The 27,932-nt window shown below is 37.9% G+C and overlaps 3 protein-coding genes and 1 long non-coding RNA gene across 4 annotated transcripts; 2 read left to right on the top strand and 2 right to left on the bottom strand.

Annotated features, from left to right (window-relative positions):
* The first annotated feature begins 4,020 nt into the window (after positions 1-4,020).
* Phf5a (PHD finger protein 5a) lies at positions 4,021-7,180 on the top strand. Its single transcript, XM_067765031.1, has 4 exons — positions 4,021-4,174; positions 4,236-4,426; positions 6,891-6,976; positions 7,044-7,180. Exons 1-4 carry the CDS (start codon positions 4,123-4,125, stop codon positions 7,048-7,050), a joined length of 336 nt encoding a protein of 111 aa, XP_067621132.1. The 5' UTR covers positions 4,021-4,122; the 3' UTR covers positions 7,051-7,180.
* Positions 7,150-8,376, bottom strand: epsilonCOP (coatomer subunit epsilon). Its single transcript, XM_067765030.1, has one exon. It carries the CDS (start codon positions 8,172-8,174, stop codon positions 7,254-7,256), a length of 921 nt encoding a protein of 306 aa, XP_067621131.1. The 5' UTR covers positions 8,175-8,376; the 3' UTR covers positions 7,150-7,253.
* Positions 8,377-10,675: 2,299 nt separating this feature from the next.
* Positions 10,676-13,129, bottom strand: LOC137239579 (uncharacterized). The gene is made up of 4 exons (XR_010949424.1): positions 13,046-13,129; positions 12,142-12,520; positions 11,824-12,074; positions 10,676-11,729 (listed from the first exon to the last, which is right to left on the bottom strand). It is a non-coding gene; the product is annotated as an uncharacterized lncRNA (long non-coding RNA).
* A 738-nt stretch (positions 13,130-13,867) lies between these two features.
* On the top strand, positions 13,868-27,530 carry LOC137239577 (protein-associating with the carboxyl-terminal domain of ezrin). The gene is made up of 4 exons (XM_067765028.1): positions 13,868-14,294; positions 14,369-14,554; positions 21,285-22,814; positions 24,341-27,530. Exons 1-4 carry the CDS (start codon positions 14,091-14,093, stop codon positions 24,659-24,661), a joined length of 2,241 nt encoding a protein of 746 aa, XP_067621129.1. The 5' UTR covers positions 13,868-14,090; the 3' UTR covers positions 24,662-27,530.
* Positions 27,531-27,932: the final 402 nt, after the last annotated feature.

Here is a 27,932-nt window from a genome sequence, read left to right as displayed (position 1 = left end):
GGCAAATTTCGCTAGTGATCGCCGGTCTGGTTTTTTCTTGTTTTCCGATACTTTTTTATCGCAACTTTCGCCTCATCACCAGTCACTAGGTGTGTTCGCGCGAACACGCTCCAAAGTGGACCGTAACCGTAGACCATAACAGCAGACCGTAACAAAGCTACAATTCAAGAACAAATAAATAATTTAATTTCAAAAGGTTATGGGAGAAAGCTATCGCCAACTGAAGCAGCCATTCAACCAAGTAAGACATGGCATCTACCGATATTCACAGTTACGAACCCAATCAAACCGGGAAAGATCCGACTGGTATGGGATGCCGCCGCAAAGTCAGGCGGCGTTTGTCTTAACGATTTCATGATTGCTGGACCTGATTTGTTGAACTCTCTGGTGGAAGTTTTGTTATCGTTCCGAGTTGGGAGAGTAGCTGTGTGCGGTGACATAGCTGAAATGTTTCACCAAATCAAAGTAAGCGAAAGCGATATGCACGCACAAAGGTTCTTATGTCGTGACGAAGACAACAATCAACCAAATGTTTATGTCAAGCGTGCCCTAACGTTCGGGGTAAACTGCGCCCGTCTATCGCGCATTTTATAAGAAACAAAAACGCCGACAAACTTCGTGATGAGTTTCCATGAGCAGTCGAAGCGGTGCAACGTTACCATTATGTCGACGACTTCATCGATTGTGAAGACGATGAAGACTGCTCTTGAATAAGCCAAGCAAGTGAGGCAAATCAACGCAAGTGCTGGTTTCGAAGTCAAAACTGGGCGTCCAATTCTGCGATGGTTCTACAGCACCTAGTAAAAAATGGGTCGACTGAATCCGGCTTAAGAGAGTGGGGGTCCACCACCAAGATTTTAGGTATGTATTGGGAACCTACTAACGACGTTTTTAGATTCAATTTCAGATTTGCAAGGCTGCGCCGCAACGTGCTAAACGAAACACTCGTTCCAACAAAGCGTGAAAGTCTTCAAATCCTGATGTCGATATTTGATCCCTTGGGATTTCTTTCGGCCCATACCATAGCACTGAAAATACTTCTCCAAGACATAGGGCGTGCCAGTATTAGTTGGAATGAGCCTCCTAACGACGCGTTGTACGAAAAATGGTCCAAGTGGAAATCGACAATCCCTCTTATAATGGATATAAAAATACCTCGTTGCTACTCCGCTATTCTCTACGGTCCGGAAAACGTGCAGCTTCATACTTTCGTCGATGCGAGCGCTACTGTATTAGCCGCTGTCAGTTATCTACGTATACAGAAAAATTATGAAGTCTAAATCGCTTTAATTTCGGCGAAATCGAAGGTTGGTCCGTTAAAGCCAGTTTCGATTCCTAGGTTGGAACTGCAAGCCGCTGTTACTGGGGTGAGACTCGCCAACAACATCATCAAGGTGCCTCGCATAAGTTTACGTGTACAATCCCAGTTTTGGTGAACGGACTCTAAGACAGTTCTTCAGTGGCTACGCATGGACCCAAAAAACTTTCATCAATTTGTCATGTACCGAGTTGGCGGGATTCTCGAATCCTCAAACATTTCTCAGTGGAGTTGGAATCCAACATGGATGAACCCCGCTGATTTGGCCACTAAAACCTCTCATCGACTCGACACGCGTATGTGGTTTAATGGACCAGATCTTCTAAAGGCAAACGCGCCGGATTGGCCCAATTGTGATAAATTCTGTTGCCCGGACAGCTCCGAGCTAAAACGTCGAGTATTGTTAATAGACAAAATTAACGTGCATACTTGCACAGCCAACATCGAATATTTTTCCAATTCCCAATTCCAACGCTTGTACCGTGCTGTGGCTACCTTTATTTTGTATACTAAAAAACTTAAAGCTGCTTCAAATTTAACTGAAGGACCGCAAGCCATCGATTCTACAATGATACATGCAGCACAAACTTTTCTTATACAATGATGTTATAATAAAGGTGATGTCAAAAACATAACCTAACTTTTCGGCAGCTCTAAATGGCAGTATTTACGTGTATTTCAAAAGTAATAAATTTGGATTGCTTAATTTTTCGTACAAATTCCTCAAATAAATTAGTTTTCGTAATTGATATTAGAGAAAAATTGTAAGTAATTGCTCAGCTCCCGAAAAGCTAGCTGATGAAGAAGTGAAATTCAGAAACATGTCCTAGTAACCATCGCCGTTTGTAAACTTACAATTTTTCTCTAATATCAATAACCAAAACCATTGTATAAAGCAATATGAGCAAAGCTCGCTAATTATTCATAAATATCATATTGATATAATAGTAACAGCGGAAGTATTAAAAGCAAATACTGTAAAAATCCGAGCAAATGTTACTAAGCTTTCAAAAAAGCGCGCCTAAAAATCATATCCAGACCATTAGGAATAAACTACATACAGAGTGTATGTGCCTACATGGTGATCAAAAGGAATATAAACAAAAAGGCAACTCTTAGATACCAATTGTACAGCGAACAACGGGACATTCATATGGCTTAGCAGCTAAAGGCTTGCACTGATATGAATGTTGGAGATTCGAGTTCAACGCTCAGCTCCCGAAAAGCTAGCTGATTAAGAAGTGAAATTCAGAAACATGTCCTAGGAACCATCGCCGTTTGTAAACTTACAATTTTTCTCTAATATCAATAACAAAAACCATTGTATAAAGCAATATGAGCAAAGCTCGCTAATTAAATACATATGATCATATTGATATAATAGTAACAGCGGAAGTATTAAAACCAAATACTGTAAAAATCCGAACAAATGTTACCAAGCTTTCAAAAAAGCGCGCCTAAAAATCATATCCACACCATTAGGAATAAACTACATACAGAGTGTATGTGCCTACATGGTGATCAAAAGGAATATAAACAAAAAGGCAACTCTTAGAGACCAATTGTACAGCGAACAACCGGACATTCATATGGCTCAGCAGCTAAAGGCATCAGCCTTTGCACTGATATGAATGTTGGAGATTTGAGTTCAACGCTCAGCTCACGAAAAGCTAGCTGATAGGCATTCGATTAGCTACTAATGAAATAATTATAGATTCGAATTTTGTAGGGAAGATTGAGCTCAATAAGCGTCTTAATGTAGAAAACTGCCTTTATTATTCAATACGCAGTCTGTGTGAAAATAGTATTAGAGCCCAATTGTACAGCGAACAACCGGACATTCATATGGCTCAGCAGCTAAAGGCATCAGCCTTTGCACTGATATGAATGTTGGAGATTTGAGTTCAACGCTCAGCTCACGAAAAGCTAGCTGATGAAGAAGTAAAATTCAGAAACATGTCCTAGTAACCATCGCCGTTTGTAAACTTAAAATTTTTCTCTAATATCAATTACAAAAATCAATTTTCTGTAAAATTGTGTCATCATGATTTCTAATACTAATTTCACACAGACGACTTATTGAATAATAAAGGCAATTTTCTACATTAAGACACTTATTGAGCTCAATCTTCCCTACAAAATTCGAATCTATTATTATTTCATTAGTAGCTAATCGAATGCCTAATGAAGTCAGAAGCACAATGTAACTCTGTTGGCAGCGTTCCGCTTCCGTTCCCGTTTCTTAGTTTTCAAAGCAAATGTCATTGTCTGCATGGCGGAACGATACAAGGTGGCCGAATCGAACAGCTGATTATAACCTTTTTTATTTGATTTGATACATCAACTACCGGCGCAGTACGATTTTGACATTTGTCCATGAATTTACAAATACATGGAATTTTTTTTGTTTAGGTATGTCAACATGCTCCCACCTTGTATCGTTCCGCCATGATTGTCTGTCTCATCCTTCATATTAATCGAGCAGTTACTTCTGTGTGAAAGCAAAAAATTTACGATTTCATTAGCAGGTGAAATGAGATCATTAAGTTTCTGTGTGAAAACAGTATAACATTCATTAAAAATATGGGCGTAAATTAATTGAAATTTATTATCCGCCACGATTCACGTCAAATCTGCTGTGGCCATATGTAAAGTAGCATTCGGTATCGTTTCACAAATTCCATTTATTGTTCTTAATGACTTCTAACTTTTCCATTGTCACTATTACAACTAATTTATGAAACGCACAGCCGGTAAACAAATTGTGGCATTTTTTGCGCATATTTATTTAATAATAAAACAAAATGGCCAAACATCATCCGGATTTAATTTTTTGTCGCAAACAACCTGGTGTTGGTGAGTACTTGCAAATAACACCCAAATATCAGCCATTTATCCAACTATCTCTATTTTATAGCCATTGGACGTTTGTGCGAAAAATGTGATGGCAAATGTGTAATTTGTGATTCCTATGTACGACCCTGCACGTTAGTAAGAATTTGCGATGAATGTAATTATGGATCATATCAAGGACGGTGTGTGATATGCGGTGGACCAGGGGTTTCAGATGCCTACTATTGTAAAGAGTGTACGATACAGGAAAAGGATGTGAGTGCATTAAGGTTTTTGGTAATAGTCTAGTTGAGGGGTCGACTGCTAATACGCTACCAAAAATATCGAGAGAGCTGTCAAACTACGCGTATTAATCTCGAGAACAATAAGGCGAGGGCGAAAAAGAAAAAATTTATCTATATCCGGTGATATTTGCAGTTGACGTTGGCGATTTTCATGTGGTTGTTGTGGTGTACCCACAAAAAAAAAATTGTGCATACACCCGGACTTGGCATGGCGTAGCCCAGGGCTATTTTTTATAAGCGCGGCTGAAGGCCGCCAACTCAGAAAGGGGTTCTGCGCAAAAATACTATGGTTCGCACCACCGGTTTCGGAAGTACCCGCGGGTCTTTTTTCGGTTTTTCGTTAATATCTTTTGAACGAGTTAATATTTTTATTTTCCTCCTTCGGATTATTAATACTGATGTCAAAACGCGTCGTTTGACACCTCTCGATATTTTTGGTAGCGTATTAGCAGTCGACCCCTCAACAAGACTATTACCAGGTTTTTTACTAATTTTATAAGCCAGCATTACACTTGCAAAGATTTCGGTAGGGGCGTCAAAGGCGCATTTGTCGCATATAGTTTTTATAGTATTTTTCCACAGAACTGTACTGGTGGTCTTCGGCTATGCTCAGCGAAAATAACCCTGGAGTGGATCTAACAGTGGCTTGGGCATCAAAATTATAACCGCGTAGATCACTTTTTCGATAACTGTATGTGTGTACAACAATATCACCGAAATTACCACAACCTCCTGATATTATAAGTACTTTTGCAAATATATCTTGATTTAAACTCGGATTTGCGATCCTGTATCCATAATTCGTCTTTTTACACCCCTCGCTATATTACGTGTATTAAGACTGTTGTTGTAGCGATAAGGTTTCTCCCCGAAGGCTTTGGGGAGTGTTATCGATGTGATGGTCCTTTGCCGGATACGGATCCGGTACGCTCTGGTAACGCAGCACCATTAAGGTACTAGCCCGACCATCTTGGGAACGATTTATCTGGACACATTAAACATTCAGGCCCTCCCTCCCTATATAAGGAGCTTTGGGTCGCCAAAGCCTCGTCTGTTAGTGAAACGGGATTCGCCGCCGATAGGTGAGGTTGACAATTGGGTTGGAGAAGCTATATATTGCGCTACACAACCCCTTGAATCCCAACATCCATTGGTGATTATTAGTTGCAGTTAACCTTTTCGAAGGCGGCTTCGCCAGCACGAAAAGGAGCTGCCTATATGCCGCTATGTCTGAATTTGGTTTCCCCGCAAAACTTATACGGCTGTGCAAAATGACGTTGAGCAACACCATCAGCTCAGTCAGAATTGGGAAGGACCTCTCCGAGCCGTTCGAAACTAAACGAGGTTTCAGACAGGGTGACCCCCTATCGTGCGATTTCTTTAATTTGATGCTGGAGAAAAATATACTAGCTGCAGAACTTAACCGCACTGGAACAATATACTATAAAAGCGTGCAATTACTGTCATATGCTGATGACATTGATATCATCAGCTTAAACACCCGCGCTGTTAGTTCTGCTTACTCCAAGCTGGAAAAAGAAGCGGTAAAGATGGGTTTGATGGTGAATGAGGGCAAAACGAAGTACCTGCTGTCATCGAGCAAAGAGTCAGCGCATATGCGCCTTGGCAACACGCTACTGTTGGCAGCCATAATTTCGAAATAGTAAGACTTCGTTTATTTGGGAACCAGCATCAACACTAGCAACAACATCAGCACTGAAATCCAGCGAAGAATCAATCTTGCCAATAAATGCTACTTTGGACTAGGTAGGCAATTGAAAAGTAAAGTCCTCTCTCGGCGAACGAAAATCATACTCTACAAGTCACTTATCGTACCCGTCCTGCTATATGGGGCAGAAGCATGGACCATGACAACAGCAGATGAAGCGGCTTTGGGAGTGTTCGAGAGAAAAGTTCTTCGAAAGATTTATGGACCTCTACGCGTTGGCGATGGCGAGTACCGAAGAAGATTTAATGATGAGCTGTACGAGCTATACGCAGACATCAACATAGTCCAGCGAATTAAAACGCAGCGGCTGCGCTGGCTAGGCCATGTTATGCGAATGAAAGATGATGCTCCGGCCAAGAAAGTGTTTCTTTCGGAACCCGCCTATGGAAGCAGAGGTAGAGGGCGGCCCCCACTCCGTTGAAAGGACCAGGTGGAAAACGATTTAAACTCCCTTGGTGTGACCAATTGGCGCCGGTTGGCGGAGCGAAAGAGCGACTGGCGCGCCTTGTTGGACGGCCATAACCGTTTAGACGGTTAAGCGCCAATTAAGTAAGTAAGTAACCTTTTCGAAGTTATTTTGGCGGTTATTATGCGACTTTAAGATTGTAATTCTTTAAATTAAATCAATATTTTAATATTGCCCAGACATATGTAGATATATTTACATTCTAGAATTCTAATTCAAATGTCTACTTAACTTTTTTAGCGAGATGGTTGTCCTAAAATTGTAAACCTCGGAAGTTCTAAAACAGATCTTTTCTATGAAAGAAAAAAATATGGATTCAAACAAAAGTACGTAAAATTGGCGACACAATCGTTTATAAAATATAAAATTTATTACTTTGTTGCATAATTCCAGCTATTAATAAGAAAACTGACTATATAGAAGACGTCGGCAATATGCATCTTTAGCGAATAGTTCTAAGCGTACGCAAATTGTAATTGTTATGAAAAACCATATATACTTCAAGGTTAAATTTAATTTCTAAACATTTATTTGCTTTATGTGCGTTTCATTACACGGTGAATATAGTAAGTATATATTTAATATTTAGAAAAGATAATTAAACTAAGCTTGTACCGCTTCACCACCATCTAATGAATATTGCAAGCACAATTTATCAAATTCCATGGATTTTTTTTCCAACTCATTAACAAATTCACTTTTCGGATGGAATTGTTTTAATTGCTCCCAATAACGTGCAATCGCTTCGTGAGATTTTCCCGTCAAATGTGCCAATACCATCATATTTACCAATGTATCATAATCATTATGCTTTTTAGTTAGAGCTTCACGTAAAACAGCTTCTGCCTCCTCAAAACGTTCCAAACCCAAATGTACGACTGCTTGTCCATTCAAAAGTAATGGTGTAGGATTATGTTTCTCACAGAACTCTTGAAAAATATGAAAGGCATCTTGCATTTGTTCAGTACCAAGGCTTAATGCAATCCAAGCTTGTGCCAATTGCGTTAAGGTAGCATCATCTGATATCTCTTGCATTTTAGCAACTAATTGTTTTGCTAAATCACAACGATTCAAACGTAATAAACATTGTACGGATAGTGCCATTGATTCAAGATTTGTCGAGCCATGTAAAATTTTCAAAGCATTTTCGAATTGTCCATCATAACAATAGACAATTGCGGTGGCAATATGCCATATATTTAATTCATCCTCTTCGGTAGCAACTTTATCTGTTAACTTGTTGAGTATTTCTTCCATTTTAGCCGGTTGTTCGAAGGCTTCATTAACATAACGCAAAGCTTTCAATGGCGTGTTGTTACTCTCTTTTATATCGCTAGCTATAAGGCGTCCGGAATCAATCGCCAAATACGAGAGATACATGTATGAGAGTAGCTCTGGTGTGGCCGTACCTTGCTCAGGTAGCACCAAGTTTATTGAACCCATAAAGTTTCCAATATAATACTCATTGCGCGCATAAAAAAGTGTAGAGTTTGTATCTTCGTCGCTTATTAGAGATTTGCTCATTTTGTTTGTATTTAAATTGCACCTATTTTTAATATTGCTAGTAATTTTATAGTGTTTTGTCAAAACTTCGATGTTTTTATCCAAGTGACGTGTAAAGTAGAGTTGGCAAATATCCGTGTACCTGTGATTTTGTCACAGGTACTGAATGATCCCAGCTGAACGCTGTGACTGCTTCTGAGGAATAGCCGTGACTGACTGACTGTGATAGCATCTGCACTTCGTTCACAATCACGTTTAATGATAATCTCAATCACATGAGTCAATGAATCTGTGAATCGTGCTACAACTAATTAGCAGCAGATGGCGCAGTCGCCATGTAAAATCATGCATGTATATGTATTTAGAATGGACATTTTTTTTGCATCCCGTTTTGAATACGGTTTCTATTGATGTGAATACGTCTGTTACTTACGTTCTGAAAATCGTTTCATTTTGAATATTCTCGTATTGACTGGACTGGGGCGATTTGGAGTGTATCACTTTAAGCTCAAAGTTTTATAAAAATTTATGATTTATAAAAGATGTCGTTAAAAAAAATCCAAAACCAGTTTCCTATGGCAGTTTTTTGAAAAGGTGGATCATTCTTTTGCCACATGCAATATTTGCAAAACCAAAATATCTTATAAAACATCGACAAGTAATTTGAAGAGACATATGATTCGGAGGCATCCGACCGTACAACTGGAAGAGCTTGTGGTAAATTTTAACAACTTCCAAGCTTTGTTAGTGTCCCTGTGTATGTATGCATTTCCATTTGCAGGATAAACCTCAACCTATCGAAATTGAACCTGTCATTGATATCAACGAAGAGCAGCAGTCAACATCCAGTGCAGCACCAAAACGGATGACAATGCAAAATTATAAAAAACTATCGCCCAATTTCAAAAGAGGGTTTGAATAGCAAGCTTCTGCAGTTATTTACTACAGACTTACAGCCATTCAGCGTTGTAGACGATAGAGGGTTTAGGGAATTTGTGAAATCTTTGAATCCTATGTACGTACTCCCAAGCAGACGGGTAGTTTCCAAAACCATGATTCCTGCTTTGTACGAAGAGTGCAGACATAAAATGCAAGGAATGATACAAGGCGGCAACCAATTTTGTATTACAACGGATTGTTGGACTACAAGAAATGTTTGTAGCTTCATTGCTATGACAGCGCATTTTGTATCACCGGAGTTTGAGCTGAAATCCATACTATTGTCGGCTTCAGAGCTCAATATTAACCATACGGCCGAAAACTTAGCTAACGCGATACACAAGATTGTCTGTGACTGGAATGTAGATAGAAAAATTTTGCTTTCTGTTTCCGATAACGCCAGTAACATAAAATGTGCTCTTACAACAAAGTTGAATTGGAAACATTTTGGATGTATGGCTCATACAATGAATTTGATTGTTAAAGATGGCTTGCGTGTAACGAAAGTTGTTGAAATAATCGATGAGATCAAAGGAGTAGTTACCTATTTTAAGAAAAGTTCTTCAGCCAACGAAGCTTTTCTGAGCTATCAACGAAACAGTGGCAAGGACCCGTTGAAGCTGATTCAACAAGTTGAGACTAGGTGGAACTCTACTCTTGCAATGATGGAACGATTCGCTGCGCTTGAGGAAGCAGTAAAATGTACGCTAGTTATTTTAAACAGGAGTCTTTTAACCTTGTCCAGTGAAGAATGGCAAATAGTCAAAGATTTATGTATAATATGTCAACCATTCAAAGACGCTACAGTAACCATAAGTGGCGAAACGTATTGTACGGGATCCCTGGTAATACCGATTACAAATGGTCTTCAGGACGTTTACAGGCATTTGCTAACAAAAGTTGGCCGATCCTGTGCGCAAGGTTATAGACATTTTTGTAAATGGTATTCGGGAACGATTGGGCAATATCCAAAAAAGCAACACATTTTCTGTAGCTACATTTTTGGATGCTAGGTTTAAATTATTAGCATTGACGGATGAATTAGCTGCAGAAAATTGTAAAAAAATTGTGAAAAGTAATCTTATGGAACTGTACAGGGCAGAATCGGCTCCCTCGTCTGAGAGTGTAGACGAACCTGCAGAATATTTTCTTTCCATTTGGAGCTCTTTCGATCAATGTGCCAACCAAAATAGACCGAAAGGTAGTGCTGAAGCAAAAAGCATCATTGAAATGCAGCGATATTTAGAGGATGGAATAGTTTCCAACACAAACAATTCATTTCAGTGGTGGCGCGAAAATAAATATAAATACCCTAAGCTAGCAGATTTGGCAAGGAAATATTTATGTGCACTAGCATCTTCTGTTCCATGTGAAAGAGTTTTTTCGAAAGCAGGCCAAATAGTTAGTGACCGTCGCTCACGACTGAGTGAAAAAAAAAAACTAAGATGCTTATCTTCTTAAACAGTAATCAAAGTTTTGTATAACATTTTTAAATTAAACGCATCCAAAAAAAATATTTTACTAAGATTGATTGAATATGTATTTATATTTATTTTTTTTTCTGTATGTACGAATATATACAATTTTTGTAGTTTTATTTCATAAAATATTTTTGGTACCTGTATTTAAATGTTAATTGAACTAAAGGCTGACTATGATAAAATAAAAAGAATTTGATAACAAAAAATTGGGTTTTAAAATTACCACTTATTTATTTATTCAGTAGTCTACAAATTTAACAATTAATCAGATTAAATATAGTTACGGGTTACAGATAAATTACAGAAGCATACAAATTGCACAAAATTATATTATAAAATATGTATATATTATTAAATCAGTTTTCGGGATGGACTGTGATGCCAAGTAACAGGAATTGATTATTAGTGCTGCCGGAATGGACGTGATTTCCAGCAGCTGATAGATGTTGCGATTTATTGGGTTTTAAAAGACGGTGAACCCCCCTAATTATCCACCTCCTTGACCACCTTATCATGTACCTAAAAGCGAAAATTAAACATTTAATTCCTTTCATTATATATACAATAGTTTTTACAAATTATAAATAACGAGTACTCTACAAAAACAACAACCTGCTACAACAACACCAACCCAAATCTTAAAATTAATAACTGACAACCCCTTTATTAATAGATGAAAAACTATTGCAATAATCTATTACTTGTTCGGCGCACAACCACAGGTGCCCATCCTTTAACAACAACTTGAGAAAATCGCGGAATACGTCCATCAATACATAAAGTGTTCCGCTCAACATTTGGCTTTTCAGCAATCATGTTGCGAATTTTATCCATATATGCAGTTAAACTGTTCGTAACAAGTATGATGAAAGTATAATCATTTGGCAAACGTTCAATTACTTGTTGGTGATTAAGTGTTTGTTGAGTGCGCGCAGCATGACTGGGAGATTAAACATACAAGCAACAAATTTCGCGTATTAAACGCTGGTACTGCTTGACCTAATACTTATGGCGGTATTTCCTGGCTATGCGCAAACGTTCAAAAAAGCTTTAACACTTTTTTAGCGTTTAAACCATTCTTATCGTCCTCGGCAACGCGCCTTATTAGTTTGAGAAGCCGTTCACGCTGACGCTTATTAGCGCCGGTCATACTAGCCTATAGTAAGAATACATAGTGAAAATTTTATGATTATTCTTAATATCAATTAATATTCATTTTGTATTCATATATGTTGAAAGTTTGTATCTACCTGGAATGATTCAAACAGATGATCTAATTGTTCGGACGTAAAATCCGAAGCTAATTTCGCCAAAAGGTCATGTACATTCTTAACAATTGCCTCATGTTTGCCAATCTGTGCACGCCATACTGTATCCAAATCTTCAAGTGTTAAGGCGTGTTCTTTTATAAGAAATCGTATTATCTTCTCCAGCTTTTCAACATATTGTAGCTGAGCAAGGCGTCTTTCCAGCACAAAACATCAGAAAGTTTGATATAATTCTAGTACCAAATAAAATCGCAATGAAAAAGCCAATATTTTTATATTAAATTGTTTACGTGTACTTACGCTCTGCTGTCAACCAATCCATTTCATCATCGGGCATACAATGTTGTTGTTGTTGTGTACGATGTTGAATATGAGCTTAGCACTATATTGATTTCATTTAGCGCATTCATTTTACCATTGAAGCTAGATACGTGTAATAGGCGCAATATCATTTTGAGACGAAACATTTCCAGATCACGTATGAAATCCTCTTGTCCAGGCAAACGACTTGCTAACACACGTGCCGACTTTACAATACCATTAATATAATCGTTCCACCCCTCCGGTTTGGCTTCACGCTGCAATTCATCATCATAGAAACCGCGTAGCCTCGTGTGCACCTTGCCAAACAGCGCCACAATCAATGATGCAAGATGGTGTATTTGTAAACAAAAGTCAGCTGTAAATTTGTAAATTTGTCAATATGTAAATTTGTTTATCTAAAAAAAAAGTGTAACGCTTTTGCTGTGTGAGCAGACAACAATTTTCACAAAAGAACGAAATTATACTTCTTTCATACATATATATTAAATTATACGCTTTCATCAACTTCAAAAAGGGAAAATGGGAAGATTACAAAACGTTCACACACAATCGCTTAGCTGCCCTCCCAATCCCGACTGATACCCATCAAGGGGAGCGTGCATTCCGCAAGGTCATTGAATTCGCGTCGACTCGTTTTATTCCCGCCGGAAGAATCGCGGAAATCCGGTCACACTTTCCAGCGGATGCCGCACTCTAGTGAGAGTTGCCACAAGCGGGTGAAAGGGAGCAGCACCTAAAGCATTGTAACCTCTCTACCGGTATGGGTAAGCTATGGTCTACCGTAAGGTTCCTATTGAACCCAACTAAGCACAACGAGAGAATATCCATCGCATTCTGCGAAAAAGTGCTGTTATGTTCGAAAAAATGCGCGAACGACTACCTCCCTGATCTCTCCAGTTTTTTCCCTTCGCGAAACCTGACATTATCACCGACTAATTCATCCGCGACCTTATTTACAACATGGACATCGCAAATGTCGACCATTTTGAACATCGTTATCGACTGTCTTACACCCCAAAATATTTGGTGCAACGTTTGATCAAGGTCTACGTTTTCGTGAGCATGCAGCCGCAATTGTATTTAAAATCCAAAGCCGTAATAAAATCCTCAAAGCTCTTGCTGGCAATACTTGGGGAAAAGACAAAGAAACGCTCACACCAAGCCTAAAACTACTCACTGGAAGAAGCTACAGGCCTGCCAAAATACTGCTCTCAGAACCGCCACGGGCTGTCTTCTTATGGCCCCAAACCACAACATATCACACATCTACATATCAGCAGACCTTAGCCATATGCTTTAGATGTTGCCCATGATTGCGGAGAGCCACAACATATGGATATATTAACTGGGCTGCTTAGGAGAATTCATGCGCATCGCACGCTGCGAATTGTTATATAAAGAAATGTCCTCTAAACTTGTGGTAAATTTATTATCACACGCCTTTCTACTATTTTAAAATAATAAGCAATGATCATTTGCTTTGAGAGTTGTCTACTTTTTAATATCAGATGGCGCAAGTGTCGCTCAATCTACCGTTCTCCATAAAAATTCGTGCAATCTACTCATAATTAATAAGCTTTTGTTAAACTCATCTGATTGAAAAACTGCTTATGTGTCGGAGCTATTAAACTCATCTATATGAAAAAGTTTTTATATGACGGAGCTATTATGAACAAGAAAAAATCTGTGTGCTGACGGGGTCGTCCGTGTGGAGCTGAACAGCTGTGACTCGAGTCTCGAAGAAGGTCAACAAACAAATGGAATTATCAAATTGTGTATGTGGAAAGTTCGTAAATCCTACCAAGTACAGATAAAGAATGTTAAATTAAAGCTAATGCATAAAAAATTCAAAACTAAATTTTTGCAAACGGCAAAAAAGTAGCGACTCATACGTGGGGGGACAGTGGTTTTCAAAGAATACCGCAATGGGTAATGATAGCAGCCGACTTAAGGGATTAGTAATTGATAAGAATTCGGTGGAAGCAAATGATTTTTGGACACTTTATAATGCAGAGTCGCCCACAACATCAAATGAAGATGGCCGTCAACTACTTTCCATATTTCAAGGAGAAACTGTTGTTAATGGACAACTTTGGGCTACACAGGGACCCTTAGAACGCGCTATAAAGGTGTATAAATAAATATATACCTATGCACAAAAATTTACAAAGAATCGTTTTATATCCATTTTTATTTGTTGCAGAATTTAATGATCTACCGTCATCCATACATATTGAAGTATGTAACAACATGGGAGCAAAGCGGTCAAAAGCACTTGGCTACTGAACGTGTTCGCCCATTAGCTGATCTTTTATCTACACAAAATAGCTTACAAGCTTGCCTCGGACTACGAACTATACTCTGCAGCTTAATTTTTCTCGTAGAAAAAGTAAGTACATATTTGAAACCGGTGCAGAGGTCGACTGGTAACGCGCGTGCGCTTGTCGTCAGTATAAATAATCCGAAATTGTACTCATGTCAAAAGATTACCCCGGACTTCTCCGAAACAGGGAAGGGTACTTGGTATTTTTGCCCAGAAAACCTTTCTGCATCATAAAAAATACTTTGCGTGGGTTGTCGTTGTTGTAGCGATAAAGACATTCCCCGAAGGTTTTGAGGAGTGTTATCAATGTTGATTGTCCTATGCCGGATACGGTACGTTCCGGTACCAAGCCCGACCATCTCGGGAACGATTTGTTATGACCAAATGCGACCTTCTAAGCCATGCCGCCAGTTAATGAGACAGGATTCGTCACGGATAGGTGAGGTTGACATTTGGGTTTGGAAAAGCTATATATTGCGCTGGCAACCTGAAGGGGTTGCGCTACACAACCCCTCTGGTATTTTAGTCACCTCATACGGCAGGTATACCTACCGCGGGTATATTCCAACCCCCTAACCCGCTGGAGTGAATTTTGGAATCCGTCCTGTTCCCTTATTTATCTGCGAACCTTCGCCTAGCCACTCATCAACATGCCTTCCGCAAAATGCATAGCACTACCACCAAAACTCCACAAACACTCAGATAAATTGACTAACTGGCGGACTAAATCAGGAAAAATACCGTAATAGGACGGTGCTCGTGACACTCGGTCTGTCAACATCTTTTTACACTGTGAACCACGGCTAGCTACACCAAGATATAGAAGGTTCACCCCTTCCCCCTTGTTTAAAAAGGTGGACCGCTTATTATCTGAATGTTCGGAAAGGCTCTGTTTAATTTAGGAACGAACTGTCAAAGGCTAGAAAAATTAAATAGGGGGTACCACAGGAAGGTCAAGAAGTTACTATCGTTTCCCAAGCCAACGACTCCACAACAATGGCAACGGAACCTTGCCTTCCAATAGACGAATTAGTTTCTAGAATAAATAGCTATCTCTCCAGTCTTTCTAGTTTCTTCACCACGCGCGACCTCGCATTATCACCGAGCAAATCCATGGTGTTACTGTACGGACTGTCAGGTCAGATATTTGGGCTAACGTTCGATAATACTCTCACCTTCAAGGTGCATGCCACCGAAATTGTATCTAAAGTACAGAGCCGCAACAAAATGCTGTGTTATTATATTAACGATAAAAGACTCCCCGAAGTTTTTGGGGAGTGTTATCGATGTTGATGGTACTTTGCCGGATATAGATCCGGTATGTTCCGGTACCAAGAACCATTAAGGTACAAGCCCGACCATCTCGGGAACGATTAATACGACCACATTAAACATTCTAGGCCATACCGCCCCCACCCCCAAGTTCCATGACGAACTAGGGGTCGCCAGAGCCGCGACTTATAAATATGTGTATGATACAATCATATTTGTGAGAGGATTTCCCTCGCGTAGGTGAGGTTGACAATTGGTATGCGGAAGTTCTGAAGCTATAAAGCCTTTTCTTGCGATTATCAAGCCCTTGAACCACATCAATATCCTCAAGCTTGTTGGCAGCACTTGGTCGCCTGGTCTTAAAAACGCGTACTGGATAAGGCTCCAGGCCTGTCAAAATGTTGCACTCAGAACAGACAAGGGATGTCTGTTGTATTGATCAAGACACCTGCAGGTTTTGGGGAGTGTTATCGATGCTGATGGCTGCTAAAGAAACAGGATTCGTAGGCGAGGTTGACAATTGGGTTGGAGAAACTATGAATTGCGCTGGCAAAACCTTGAAAAGGTTGCACTACACAACCTCTTGAATGATTTGGGTATTTAAGTATCGTTTTACAACAGGCACACCTGCTACGGGTATATTCTAAGCCCTCTAACCCTGGATGTGCCACGGGATGTCTCCTGCTGACCCCTGCGCATCACCTACATAGCGTGGCCAAAGAGCTCAACATTAAAGATCATAACAAAATGCTGAACAGACAACGGTGAACCCCGAATTGCGTGCGAACGGACGTGTATTTGGAGCTCGTAAATAGAATAAACATTATTAAGTCTGTGTGCTTTGATAAGCACTAAAAATTGGTGAAACTAGCAAAGTAGTGACAGGTGATGTACCAGCATTAATAAAGTGCCTTTCTTGTGAGATTCAGTTATATTTAATTTATATAAAAAGGTGAAAATATATTTTGCTTGTGCAGTTTTGTGTAACTGTGAAACAGAAAATGGAAGATTGCGGGAAATGTCGAAAAAAAAATAAGAGGGGAAACAGGTGTAAGATGTGAGGGTGTGTGTGGTAAGGTTTACCCTAAAAACATTGCGTGTGCATCTAACGATGATTATGGCATTAATTGTTTGCAAGGTTGTAAACTTTTAAGATTTGTGATGATTGCATGACTTATGTTTCCAAGTTGATGAGAATTTAAGGGAAATCTTGGCTATTTCAGAGGTAAACAAAGTAAATTTGAAAGAGCAAAAAAGCGAAATTGAAAAAATGTTGAGTGAGCATAAAAGGGAAATAAGCGCTTCCATAACTCACAACGAAAGAGAGGCCCCTATTATGAGCATTATTCGATCTTCGATCTTCGCTGGCTATCGAACATCGAAAATCGAATTTGAAATTGGTATTATGACAACTCATCTCTGTCGAAATTTTCGTTGTGTATCTAATTTTCAAGCGAATAGAAATTTGTAGTCGATGCTGTATCGAATAGAAAAAGAATTGTTTAAAATGTAAGTTTTTTGTATTTATGTTCTACTTTTTTACTACCTACTAGTAATTTTAAACTATTTGAATTAATTTTATATAGGTCCAAGGTCGTGAGTACAAAGCAACAGCTTGAAAGACTGGTTTCAATTATGGAACAAAATCCCCATATAGCAAAGGAACTTGCACATTATAGAAATGCAACTTTGCTTGATGCAGCTCAGCCTCCTCGTAATTCAATTTTATTAATCTTTCACAAATAAAATTTTCGAAGACATTCAACACCTTTGATAGCACCACAGACACAGTCGGCTGGGCAAGTCCGAGTGCATTTTCGTTTCCAACGCTCAGTTGGAGAACTGTTGCCAAAATTAAAAAATATTAGGAATATACTCGGCTCTTGTGCATTCCTGCAGCAGTTCATCTGTACTGGACAACAAGTCCATGAACGCTTCTTTGGACAGTCTGAAATTTTGAATAAATCTATAAACAAAACTTATAATTTCAACAATTTAACAACTTATTTAGAAAGCTACACTTACGTGGTGGAATTCACTTCCAAAAGATTTGAACCATCTTACCCGTCTCCTACTTCTGGCTAGCTCCAGTAAGCTTTCCTCTTCATCTGACGAATCATCAAACCACAATTCCGTTGTAGTCATACTTTTATTTTTAATATTTGCATTTAATAACTAGTTCTGCTTTTGTTTATTCTATTTTATTTGACAGAGTATTGGAAATGTGCTATTGTGAACTTTTGAATTTATCGAAATTCACAATAATGCTTGCCTTCATCGAACGCGCGTCGTAATACCGAATGAAAATTCGTTCGATCAGCTCTTTCGACCACAGTCGAAGATCGAATTTGTCTCATAATAGGGGCCAGAGATGAAAATAATAGTAGATAAAATCTATAAGGTGAACTCAGAAAAACTAGAGTTAATGAAAAAAATAGAATGCTTGTGCTTAAAGGATAAACTAAGTAAAGTTAGTATACCGAATGAGGCGTTCACTAAGCAAAAGGATGAAATTATTAATGAAGTTAAAAAGGTTGCTAATATCCCTAATGAGGCATTTAACAAACAGAAAGAGGAAATTATAAAAGAATAAGAAATGGTATGACCAAGAATTGACAGAATTGAATAAACTAAAATACCGGTTGCACTCACAAGCTAGAGCAACGGGTGACTATACCGAATATAACATAGTCGCGAAGTACTACAAAAAGCTAATCAAATTTAAAAAGATTAAATACATGGAGAATAATATTGATATCAATAGTTCAGCAAGCTAATTTGGAATAATCTTAAGCATGCTGTAAACTTAACGGGGCCACAAGAAAAGCTCTTGACGGTGATCGTAAAAGGTGTGACATATGATACACCTCGCGATATTGCTGAAGCATTGAACTTCTTTATAGATAGCATTGTTGATATAAACAGGGAAATTGAAGTTGTTCAGAGTCAGAACGACTTCCAATTTACAGCTAGGTCATGTTTAAAATTCGAAGAAATTACGGTTGAGGATATTATACTTATAGCAAAAAGGTTCAAAAATAAAACTGGGGGGAAAAATTTACTTTCAGAAGGCGTAATTAAAGATTCGGTATCGTACATGGGTTTCTTCTATGCAACCGCTATAAACAAATCCATGACTACTGGAATAGTGCCAGACATGTGGAAAATTTCGACAATAGTACCAATTAGGAAAGTAAAAGGTTCAATAATGGCAGAGGAACTAAGACCGATAAATACATTGCCGAACATAGATAAAATTCTGGAAATTTTAATAAAAAATCAACTGCTTAATTACTTAGAAAATAATAAAATCCTTATAAAGGAACAATCCGGTTTCCGAGAAAGGCACTCTTGCGAGACGGCGTTAAATTACGTCATATCTAGCTGGAAGAAAGAGCTGAGCCTAAAAAAACATATATTAGCAGTTTTCATTGACCTGAAAAGAGCGTTCGAAACAATTGATAGGAATATAATGCTCGATAAACTACAAAAAATTGGTATTAGGGAAAATGAATTGCAGTGGTTTAGAAGCTTCTTATCAGACCGGAAACAAAGAACAAACATCGAGTCAGTAGTCTCATCCGAGGAACAAGTGGACATAGGTTTACCACAAGGGTCGGTATTAGCACCAACCCTGTTCAGCATTTACATAAACAATATATCATCAGCACTGAAATATAGTAAAATCAGGTTGTTTGCAGATGATGCGCTACTTGATTTGGACTCATTGTATAGATGGCTTTGCATTAATAAACTCAAACTTAACGTTAACAAAACTAAGTTCGTGGTTTTATCTAGGACGACCAATAAAGAATCACTTAATTTAGATCTAATGAATACGGGCATTGAGGATGTCAAAATATTTAAGTACTTAGGGATCCTGATTGACAATAAACTGAGGTTTACGGATCATATTGATTATATTGTTGCCAAAATGGGCAAAAAAATTGGATTTTGGAAGAGATCATGTAAACTTATTAGTAAGAAATATAAGTTGAAAGTTTATAGATCCATCATAGAACCGCACTTCTTATATTGCCCAACAATATTCTTTATTGCCAATGAAACACAAGTAGACAGCTTACAAATTATACAAAACAAAGCTATGAGATTTATATTGAAAGTGAGGTACGACACTTCCATAAAGAGTATGATTGATTAGTGCATCAAGGTTGAGTGGTTGTGTGTGAAACAGTTGATATTTTACCATAGTATGAAATTTGTATTTTATATCAAGCATGGCTGGTAATTTACCAGCCTACCTAAGTGAAAAACTTGTTTATGTGAATGAAACCCATTCTTACATAATCAGGGAAAATAATAATTTTAGATTACCTCTTCTCAAAACAGAAATGGACAAGCAAACTATATTTTACAAAGGCCTGAAATTATTTAATGAACTACCGAATCATGTTAAAAATTGTGAAAATTTAAACACCTTCAAAAAAAGTTTATTAGAATATTGCAAAACCCTTCCAATAAGATAAAATATTTTATATCTGTATTTCATGTTACTGATCCTTGAGCGTACATGGCAATCCAAATAGACACAGAGGAACCTTATGCATAAGGTCAAATACATATATCGCTCGCAATCAAATTGGGAAAGAATTCCTGAAAATATCGTCCCAGACAAACAGTTGGAGTGTTCATGTGAATCACGTATATTCCTACAACAATGATATATTATAATTAATTATGTTTACATAAAAGCTGGTACATGGAGGATTGGAAACACGTCCTTTCCAACCGTCCGAAGAGTGGCTCATTCTGCTGAGCTGCTAGCTTTTGGGTTGACCGGAATCAAATGCATTCCGACAGCATAAATAATGAAACTGTGTAATCATACGTCTTGGAGTAGGGCAGGATTGAGAACACGTCCTTCCAACCTCCCAATTAGATGACTCCAAGACTCGCCCGTTGGGACCACCAGTTCCCGTGCTGATCGGAATCTCATGCATTCCGATACCCCAAACCCTAGAAATCCTATTATTATTAAAATGTATTTATAATTTGTAATAATCTAAGTTTTAGGCTTAAAACGCCGTAATAATAAATAAATATTAATATTAATATACACTATCCCACTCTTGCAAGAGAAGAAAGCACATTACCAAGGGAGACACGAGTTACCGTGGCCCTTTTTCGTTCTGGATACTGTAACAGGTTAAACTCTTACTTCGACAGAATCAACCCCGACATGCATATGGTATGTCCTGCATGCGATGTGTCCCCACGTGGCACCAACCATCTTTTCAATTGTAATGTGGAACCTACGCTTCTAACACCAAATTTCCTATGATCCACCCCTGTGAAACTGCTAGTTTCCTTGGACTCCCGTTAGAGGACTTTGACGACAATTTGTGAGTGGTCGCACCCATTGAATGGGGCGAGGCACTTTTAACACAAAAACAAAACTGTACTACGTATAATCAACTTTGGTTTCTTTGACTACGAAAATGTCATACTAATAAATTCTCTTTGAAGTACTAACTAAAAATCCATACATTCCTCTTTTCAATAGGCTCTGGGGCGTCATCTCAACGTTTGCATATCTTCAGTTTATGTTACAAGTGATGGTAGTTGGCGTTTAGCTGGCTTTGAATATGTATGGAAACATAAAGATTTAACAAAATCATTGATTGAGTTAGCGCAAACACATCGTTACGCTGCTGCAATTGACACAAGTCCAACTAATTATAATAACATTGATTCTATTGAACAGTATGCTTTCGCTACACTTTGTGAGGAAGTACTGAATAAATGCAGCAAAAGTGACACCATCGAAACACCACATGCTGAAGAGTTCCGTGACTATTGTGCAATACATTTAAAACATAGTAACACGCAATTACGACCACGTCTCTCGGCTGTCCTTCTACATCCATATTTTAATCATGAGTTCGTGCTCATACATTCTTTTCTATTTGAATTGCCCCTAAAGAGTCTCCTGGAAAAGCAAGATTTTTTCACTGGCCTTATCGATCGTTTACGTTATTTCAGTGAGGATGTTGTTGGTGCACAACTGGCTGCTGATCTTCTATCGCGCATGGTTTTACTAGACCCAACGGCTCAACTATGCGTTACACCTTATGTTTTGAAACCAAAAACGGATCACTCAGCGGCATTATTCTGCAATCAAACGTATATACGTTATGTTATGCCACATATAAAGAAAATGTTTCGTTTACGTGATGCACAGATACGTTTAATATTGTTGGAATATTTTATGGAATTTGTACGTCTCCTTACAAAAGATGAACTATTAGAGTGTATACTGCCATATTTGCTGGAAGGCATGAATGATACCAATGATGTGTTAGTAGCAAAAACACTACGTTGCCTTGCTGATCTTGTACCAATACTTGGAGCATCTACAGTTATTGCTGGTAATCGTACACGAATTTTCTCTGATGGACGTCCACAAGCAGCGGTCTCTGATGCAACTACACATTGGGTAGAACCACGTTCGATAACGCCAGTGATGGGCGGGCATAATGTGGAGTACATGGTTTCGGACAGTCCATTGTCCGATCATGTAGGATTGAGTGGTAGCTTTAACTCGTTGCCGCAAATTCAAACAATACACGAACCCCTTGATATGCCTCCGCGTCTTAGTCCAGATGGTGGTGAAGATGATAAAAGTATTGTTGGTATAACAGATGGTATTGGCACAGAAAATTCACAAGAACAACCAATAATTACGGAAGCGAACATCACAAACACTTTAGAGAAACCTGTTAGCAATGGTATTATAGCAGAGGAAGGCGTTGCTGACATTGATGTAAAACTGCATACATTTACCGATGTGTGTTTAACGAATACAGAAAACAGCGAAATTTCGAATGCTAAAAGTTTACATGACGAAGATGAGAATGAACAATGGTCCGATTGGGAATCAGATGAACTGCAAAAATTAAATAATCCCACCGTAGCCGAATTAGCGAATGCATCAGCAATGGAAAATATTGTAAATTCACCACACAATCAATTTAACTCCACACTGCCCGCATCTAGTGACGAAGTAGCAAAATTGCTAACAAAATCTAGAAAAGTAATTGAATTTTTAAATCAATGCTATATTTACACAGATAAATTTTTTTAACTCTAAATCAAGGGGTCAAATCGTAACACCCGTGAACGCGTTTCAGTCGTCACGTAAAAAAATTGTTGTCTGATTATAATATACGTGATCGTAATACTTGTATTCAACGTAATCGTTGGGTTCATCATTAAAACATTAAAACGGTCCTTCATTTTAAATAAATAACCATTTGTTTGCTATCGTACGATATAATCCCATTTAATTCATACAACCTCACGTATCACGTAAATATCTTTCTCGTCGTTGTCGTCATGTTATGTTGCGATTCGACCCCAGGTTTTTCTTGTAATATAATTGAACTATGATTTCACTTGAAAATACTATTTCATCCAAGCAGTTATTTTCTTTTGAGGCTGAGGTATTGCAATTTTGAGTTTATAAATTTTGTCATATTTTCAAATATCACATCGCATCCGATTATCGTCACATCGTATGACAAAATCGGCATATGATATAACATGGACCATATAAAACCATGTTGAATACAATTTTGTTTACCTCATAAAATTCTAAACTTTTTACTTAGCTAGTTTAGGGTTAAATAAGTAAAATGTACTAAGTTTTGTTTTGAGTAAATCACAAGACATTAAATAAATGCACATCACGTCGCTTTAATCGAATATAATGCCATCACTTCAAAAATGTTGCTAATAGTTTCTTAAAGTATAAGAGACAATTTATGAACGCAGATGAATTGGGTAATAAGTAAAAGGTTTTGTTTTGTAAACACATCACATCACCTTATGCAATATCGTTTTAAGACATCAAATAATGTTAAATTAGAAATTGCACCACATTGCGAGACTGCGTTTCAAGGGGTTGTGTAGCGCAATATATAGCTTCTCCAACCCAATTGTCAACCTCACCTTCGAGCGGCGAATCCCGTTTCACTAACAGACAAGGCTCTGGCGACCCCAAGCTCCTCATGGAACTTGGTGGTGGGGAGGGAGGGATGGCCTGAAGGTTTAATGTGGCCATATAAATCGTTCCCGAGATGGTCGGGCCAGCACCTTAATGGTGCTGTGTTACCGGAGCGTATCGGATCTGTATCCGCCAAAGGACCATCACATCGATAACACTCCCCAAAGCCTTCGGGGAGTAACCTAATCGCTACAACAACAACAACAACTGCGTTTAGGTACATATAATATGAGCATTACATAAGAACATACGCGTAGGGTTTGCATTGTGGATTTACAAATAGCCAAAACAACAGGAATTCTACTATTTCATTCCCAATCCATTTGTTATAACGACGACTATCTGATTTGTTGTTATAAGCAGTGAGAGCTAAATTTGATGCAAAGAACTCTGGATGTCGTCAGCTCAGCAGTTGATTTAATTTAAAAGTTTGCATATTTTATTTTCATTTTACATGTCTCTACTTCATGGTCAATGTGATAGTCGATATTATTACCTAAATGTTTCTATATAAATTTGACAATGTTTTTTTATTTTTTATTTTTACTTTGCAGAATTATAGTAAAACACCAGCAGCTAGCGTTCAACACATGCGCACTCCAAAAATCAACGATGATCTTAACGCGTTCGATATTGTCGTTCAAAAAACGGTCATAAAATCAAAAACAAACAACACATCTGAGTTTGATTTTTTCAAGGATATGGAACCGGTTATCGTGGCACGAACCAGTAAATTAACAAATACAGATGGCATTGAAGATATAATAATTGATAGTAGCCGTTTTGCTGCAGTAGCTCTAAATACAGATGACAGTTGCGCAGGCGGTGAAGGTTGGGGTATGGACGATGATGCCGCGGATGTGTGGAAGGAATAGTACGTAGCTGTTGCTGTGTTATATTATGGACAGCATTTAGGCAAATTAGTTTAAATCCAATATAATTGACAAACATTCGGAAATTTAAAGCATATGTACATAGGAACATGTATTGTTTCCAACGCGAATATTTAAATACTGTTAAAATTGTTGTAAGTTTCATGTTTTGTAATATTGTATTGAAGCGCCTGTATAACGTGCAATGACTATGTTTTGCCTCTTAAAAGATAATCCATTTTTTTATATGAATTAAATAAACCAATTGTTTTGGGATTAATACAAATTCTACATCGACTGCTGAGTGGAATATCACCCTATATCGGCAATCGTTTCCAAAACGCACTATCTCAGAAAACGTTTGAATAACGCCCTATCTCAGAATTGTTTTCATAAACGCTGCAGCTTATGTTATGTTATTTATTTTATTTATTTATTCTATACTTTATAAATAAATTTATAAAGTATATTTTGGGGCTCGGCAACTAGGCCATATTGCCCCGGGAAAACTAATTTACACTTCGTGAAGTAAACTATGTACCCTTAGTGCGTCTTTGAGAAGTTTTATAGTATTTTCTTGGCTGCGATCTAGAGCTTTTGTTAAATTGATATTTACGTCTCCTGATACCGTGCAAAATTTGCGTATATTGTAACGAATTTCGGGAAACTCCGCTTATATGAAACTTGCTACTAACGTTCGAATCGCTAAACTGTTGAATAACTCCAATATCCAATAATGCAAAATGGTCTTTATTATACTACTTTGAGGTACATACTTCACAATAACACTTATACTTCACAACCAATAGCGTGTTTAAATCAAACTGATTACTGACTACTCAGCTTGTGCTGCTTTTATACTCTCTGTTGCCTTGTCCGCATATTTCTCCAAATGTCTAGACGTTTCTCTTTCTAGAATCTACTACTTGGTGACCAGCTATATGCATGTGTATTTGCAGTTTATAGCCTCTCGCATAGCCATATGTGTGTGTATATGTGAGTATACTTTGACTAAGACCACAAGTGTGTGCGCGTACTATCTCTTCGTTGCCTTGTATGTATGTGCGTAATTGATGATTGATTTGTTAACGTACACAAGAGTGGCAGCTTGCTTTATTGTTATCGTGCCTTTATTTAATAACCGCTTAGTGGTGTGAGTATCACTTAGTGATGCTAATATTCGTCACAATGTGTTCGACGCTCAGGATCGTTGCGCATCACATGCATTCTCTTGGCTGTGACTGTAGAAAGTGGTGCTCTGACGAGAACTTTGTTACACCGACTCTCATGCGAGCTATGATGATGCAGTCGTTCCTGGTGAAGTTTTGATTGTATTTTGGACGATCAATGTTGCTGCTATGTTTGTTTAAAAAAGATTCTGATAGAGACCATATTTTGTTTGCTTTCTCTTTACTGGATTTTTTGTAAAAGTTTGTGATAATCGTTCTTAAACATGGAACTTCTGATATAAATGGCAACTTATTTGCGTTTTGGGCGGCGTCGTCTGCTAACTCGTTTCCTTTTATCCCTACGTGCCCTGGTAATGGGGAGTTATTCAATTCATTTAATTCTGAGATAGGGCATTTTCGAAACTGTTGCCGAGATAGGGTGATATTCCACTTAGCCGTCGATATGCGTACATCCATATTAAATATGTTTTAACTTCCACCTCAAAACTCCTTTGGAAACTGGTATTATACTGCAAAATATATCGACTGATGAGCGGAATAATATCACCCCATCGCGGCTGCCGTTTCCAATATGCCCTAGTTCAGCATTTTTTTCAAAAGCGCCCTATCTGAGCTGAAAGTAAATTTTCTCAAATAGGGCGTTTTCGAACTGGTAGCCGTTATAGGCTGATTTTCTCCTCAGCCGTCGATATACAAATGCATACGTATACATATAATGATACAGATAAAAATAATACAAACTAAACTTATTAGAAAAGTAGTAAATTGGAATTTTACGCAAAATAAAAGTAAAATATATTAATATTACTATATATATTTTCTTAGCTGGCGCTTTACCATATAGACGATTTTGACCGAGTCCAAAAAAGTTAACCAAGTAATTTCTTATTTGACATTCATGATTATAGAAAGCTTGTAGTTAAATGGAGCTGATTGAATAAATAGGTGATCCTGTATGCTAAACCATAAACCGAGAAGTTGCTGCAGCCCGCCAGGTATTTCCATATTCCATGTTATCGGGGGTGTCATGGAACTAGATTTTTATCGGAATCAAATTTGAAATCAATGAATATTGTCGCAATGAACTCAATATCTTTTGGTTTGTGGTTGAATTATAAACATACGAGCCGGACCCGTGCGCATCTTGCGCAACCAATATAAAAGTCTCTTATCAAATATTAACAGAAATCAGCTGTTCTATCAATCAATCAAAATGCCATCTGGCGTGTGGTAGCAACTGCCGGTAATGCAGTGCAAATATTCACAATAGTGCCATAGTACAAATAGATTTCTTTGTGTGCTCACAATCGTTTATTCTTAGCAAATTATTTTAATAAAATATAGCTAAACAAAAACACTACGACCAAAATTGCCAAAGCTCGCTAATAGCCCAAATCTCCATCTTTACAACCAAAACTTTATATATAGATTTGGATTCCAAATAAGAGCGAAAAAGGGACCCGTACATAAAAACAGCAACTAGAAATAATATATATGATGATCTTTTTGATCTATAAATCAAATTAAAAATTTCACAGTCCATGGCAAAATATTTATTGGTGTCAAGTTCGATTCCGAAAACAATCGGATTCCATGAACCCCATGAATGATTAAGTTTCGTTAACAAAAGTTAGAATAAACAAGTAAAGACCTTTCATGAATGGAGAATGAGATGTATTATATATATGGCACAGATGTACCTACATAAGCGATATTTTAGATAAATATCAAATAATTAATAGATCGGTAATCCTCACACAGAGTTTCACGTTTCTTTTTGTCTTCATGAGATAGCAACGAAATTACAAATATCTTATTTGTGTAATCGGTTGTATGGGATAGATGTTATATATAGGACCCATCTATACAATACTAGCAGACCCGGCAGGCGTTGTTCTGCCCTAAATTTGTATATCTGCATACATTTTAATAAGCTTTTTCCGCCTAACTCTCCCTCGCCCCTCTACAATTTTTCCTAATCTTTGTATTCACTTCTCCCTCCGTATTTTTCGCTTCATCTATCTCCATCTTCGTCTCATTCTATCTCTTTCTCAGTCTCCTTCTCCTTCTCTATTTTCTCTTCT

This window comes from Eurosta solidaginis, chromosome 2 (assembly GCF_040869045.1).
Source record: "Eurosta solidaginis isolate ZX-2024a chromosome 2, ASM4086904v1, whole genome shotgun sequence".
In the NCBI taxonomy this organism is placed as follows: domain Eukaryota; kingdom Metazoa; phylum Arthropoda; class Insecta; order Diptera; family Tephritidae; genus Eurosta; species Eurosta solidaginis.
Note: the sequence above shows the minus strand (reverse complement) of the source record. Positions and strands in the feature narration are given on the sequence as shown.

Coding starts and splice junctions, on each gene's coding strand:
- LOC137239577 (XM_067765028.1), top strand. CDS start 14,091: ATGGGTAATGATAGCAGCCGACTTAAGGGATTAGTAATTGATAAGAAT. Junction 14,295..14,368: donor CCTTAGAACGCGCTATAAAG/GTGTATAAATAA, acceptor TATTTGTTGCAG/AATTTAATGATCTACCGTCA. Junction 14,555..21,284: donor TAATTTTTCTCGTAGAAAAA/GTAAGTACATAT, acceptor TCTTTTCAATAG/GCTCTGGGGCGTCATCTCAA.
- Phf5a (XM_067765031.1), top strand. CDS start 4,123: ATGGCCAAACATCATCCGGATTTAATTTTTTGTCGCAAACAACCTGGT. Junction 4,175..4,235: donor TCGCAAACAACCTGGTGTTG/GTGAGTACTTGC, acceptor TCTATTTTATAG/CCATTGGACGTTTGTGCGAA. Junction 4,427..6,890: donor GTACGATACAGGAAAAGGAT/GTGAGTGCATTA, acceptor TAACTTTTTTAG/CGAGATGGTTGTCCTAAAAT.
- epsilonCOP (XM_067765030.1), bottom strand. CDS start 8,174: ATGAGCAAATCTCTAATAAGCGACGAAGATACAAACTCTACACTTTTT.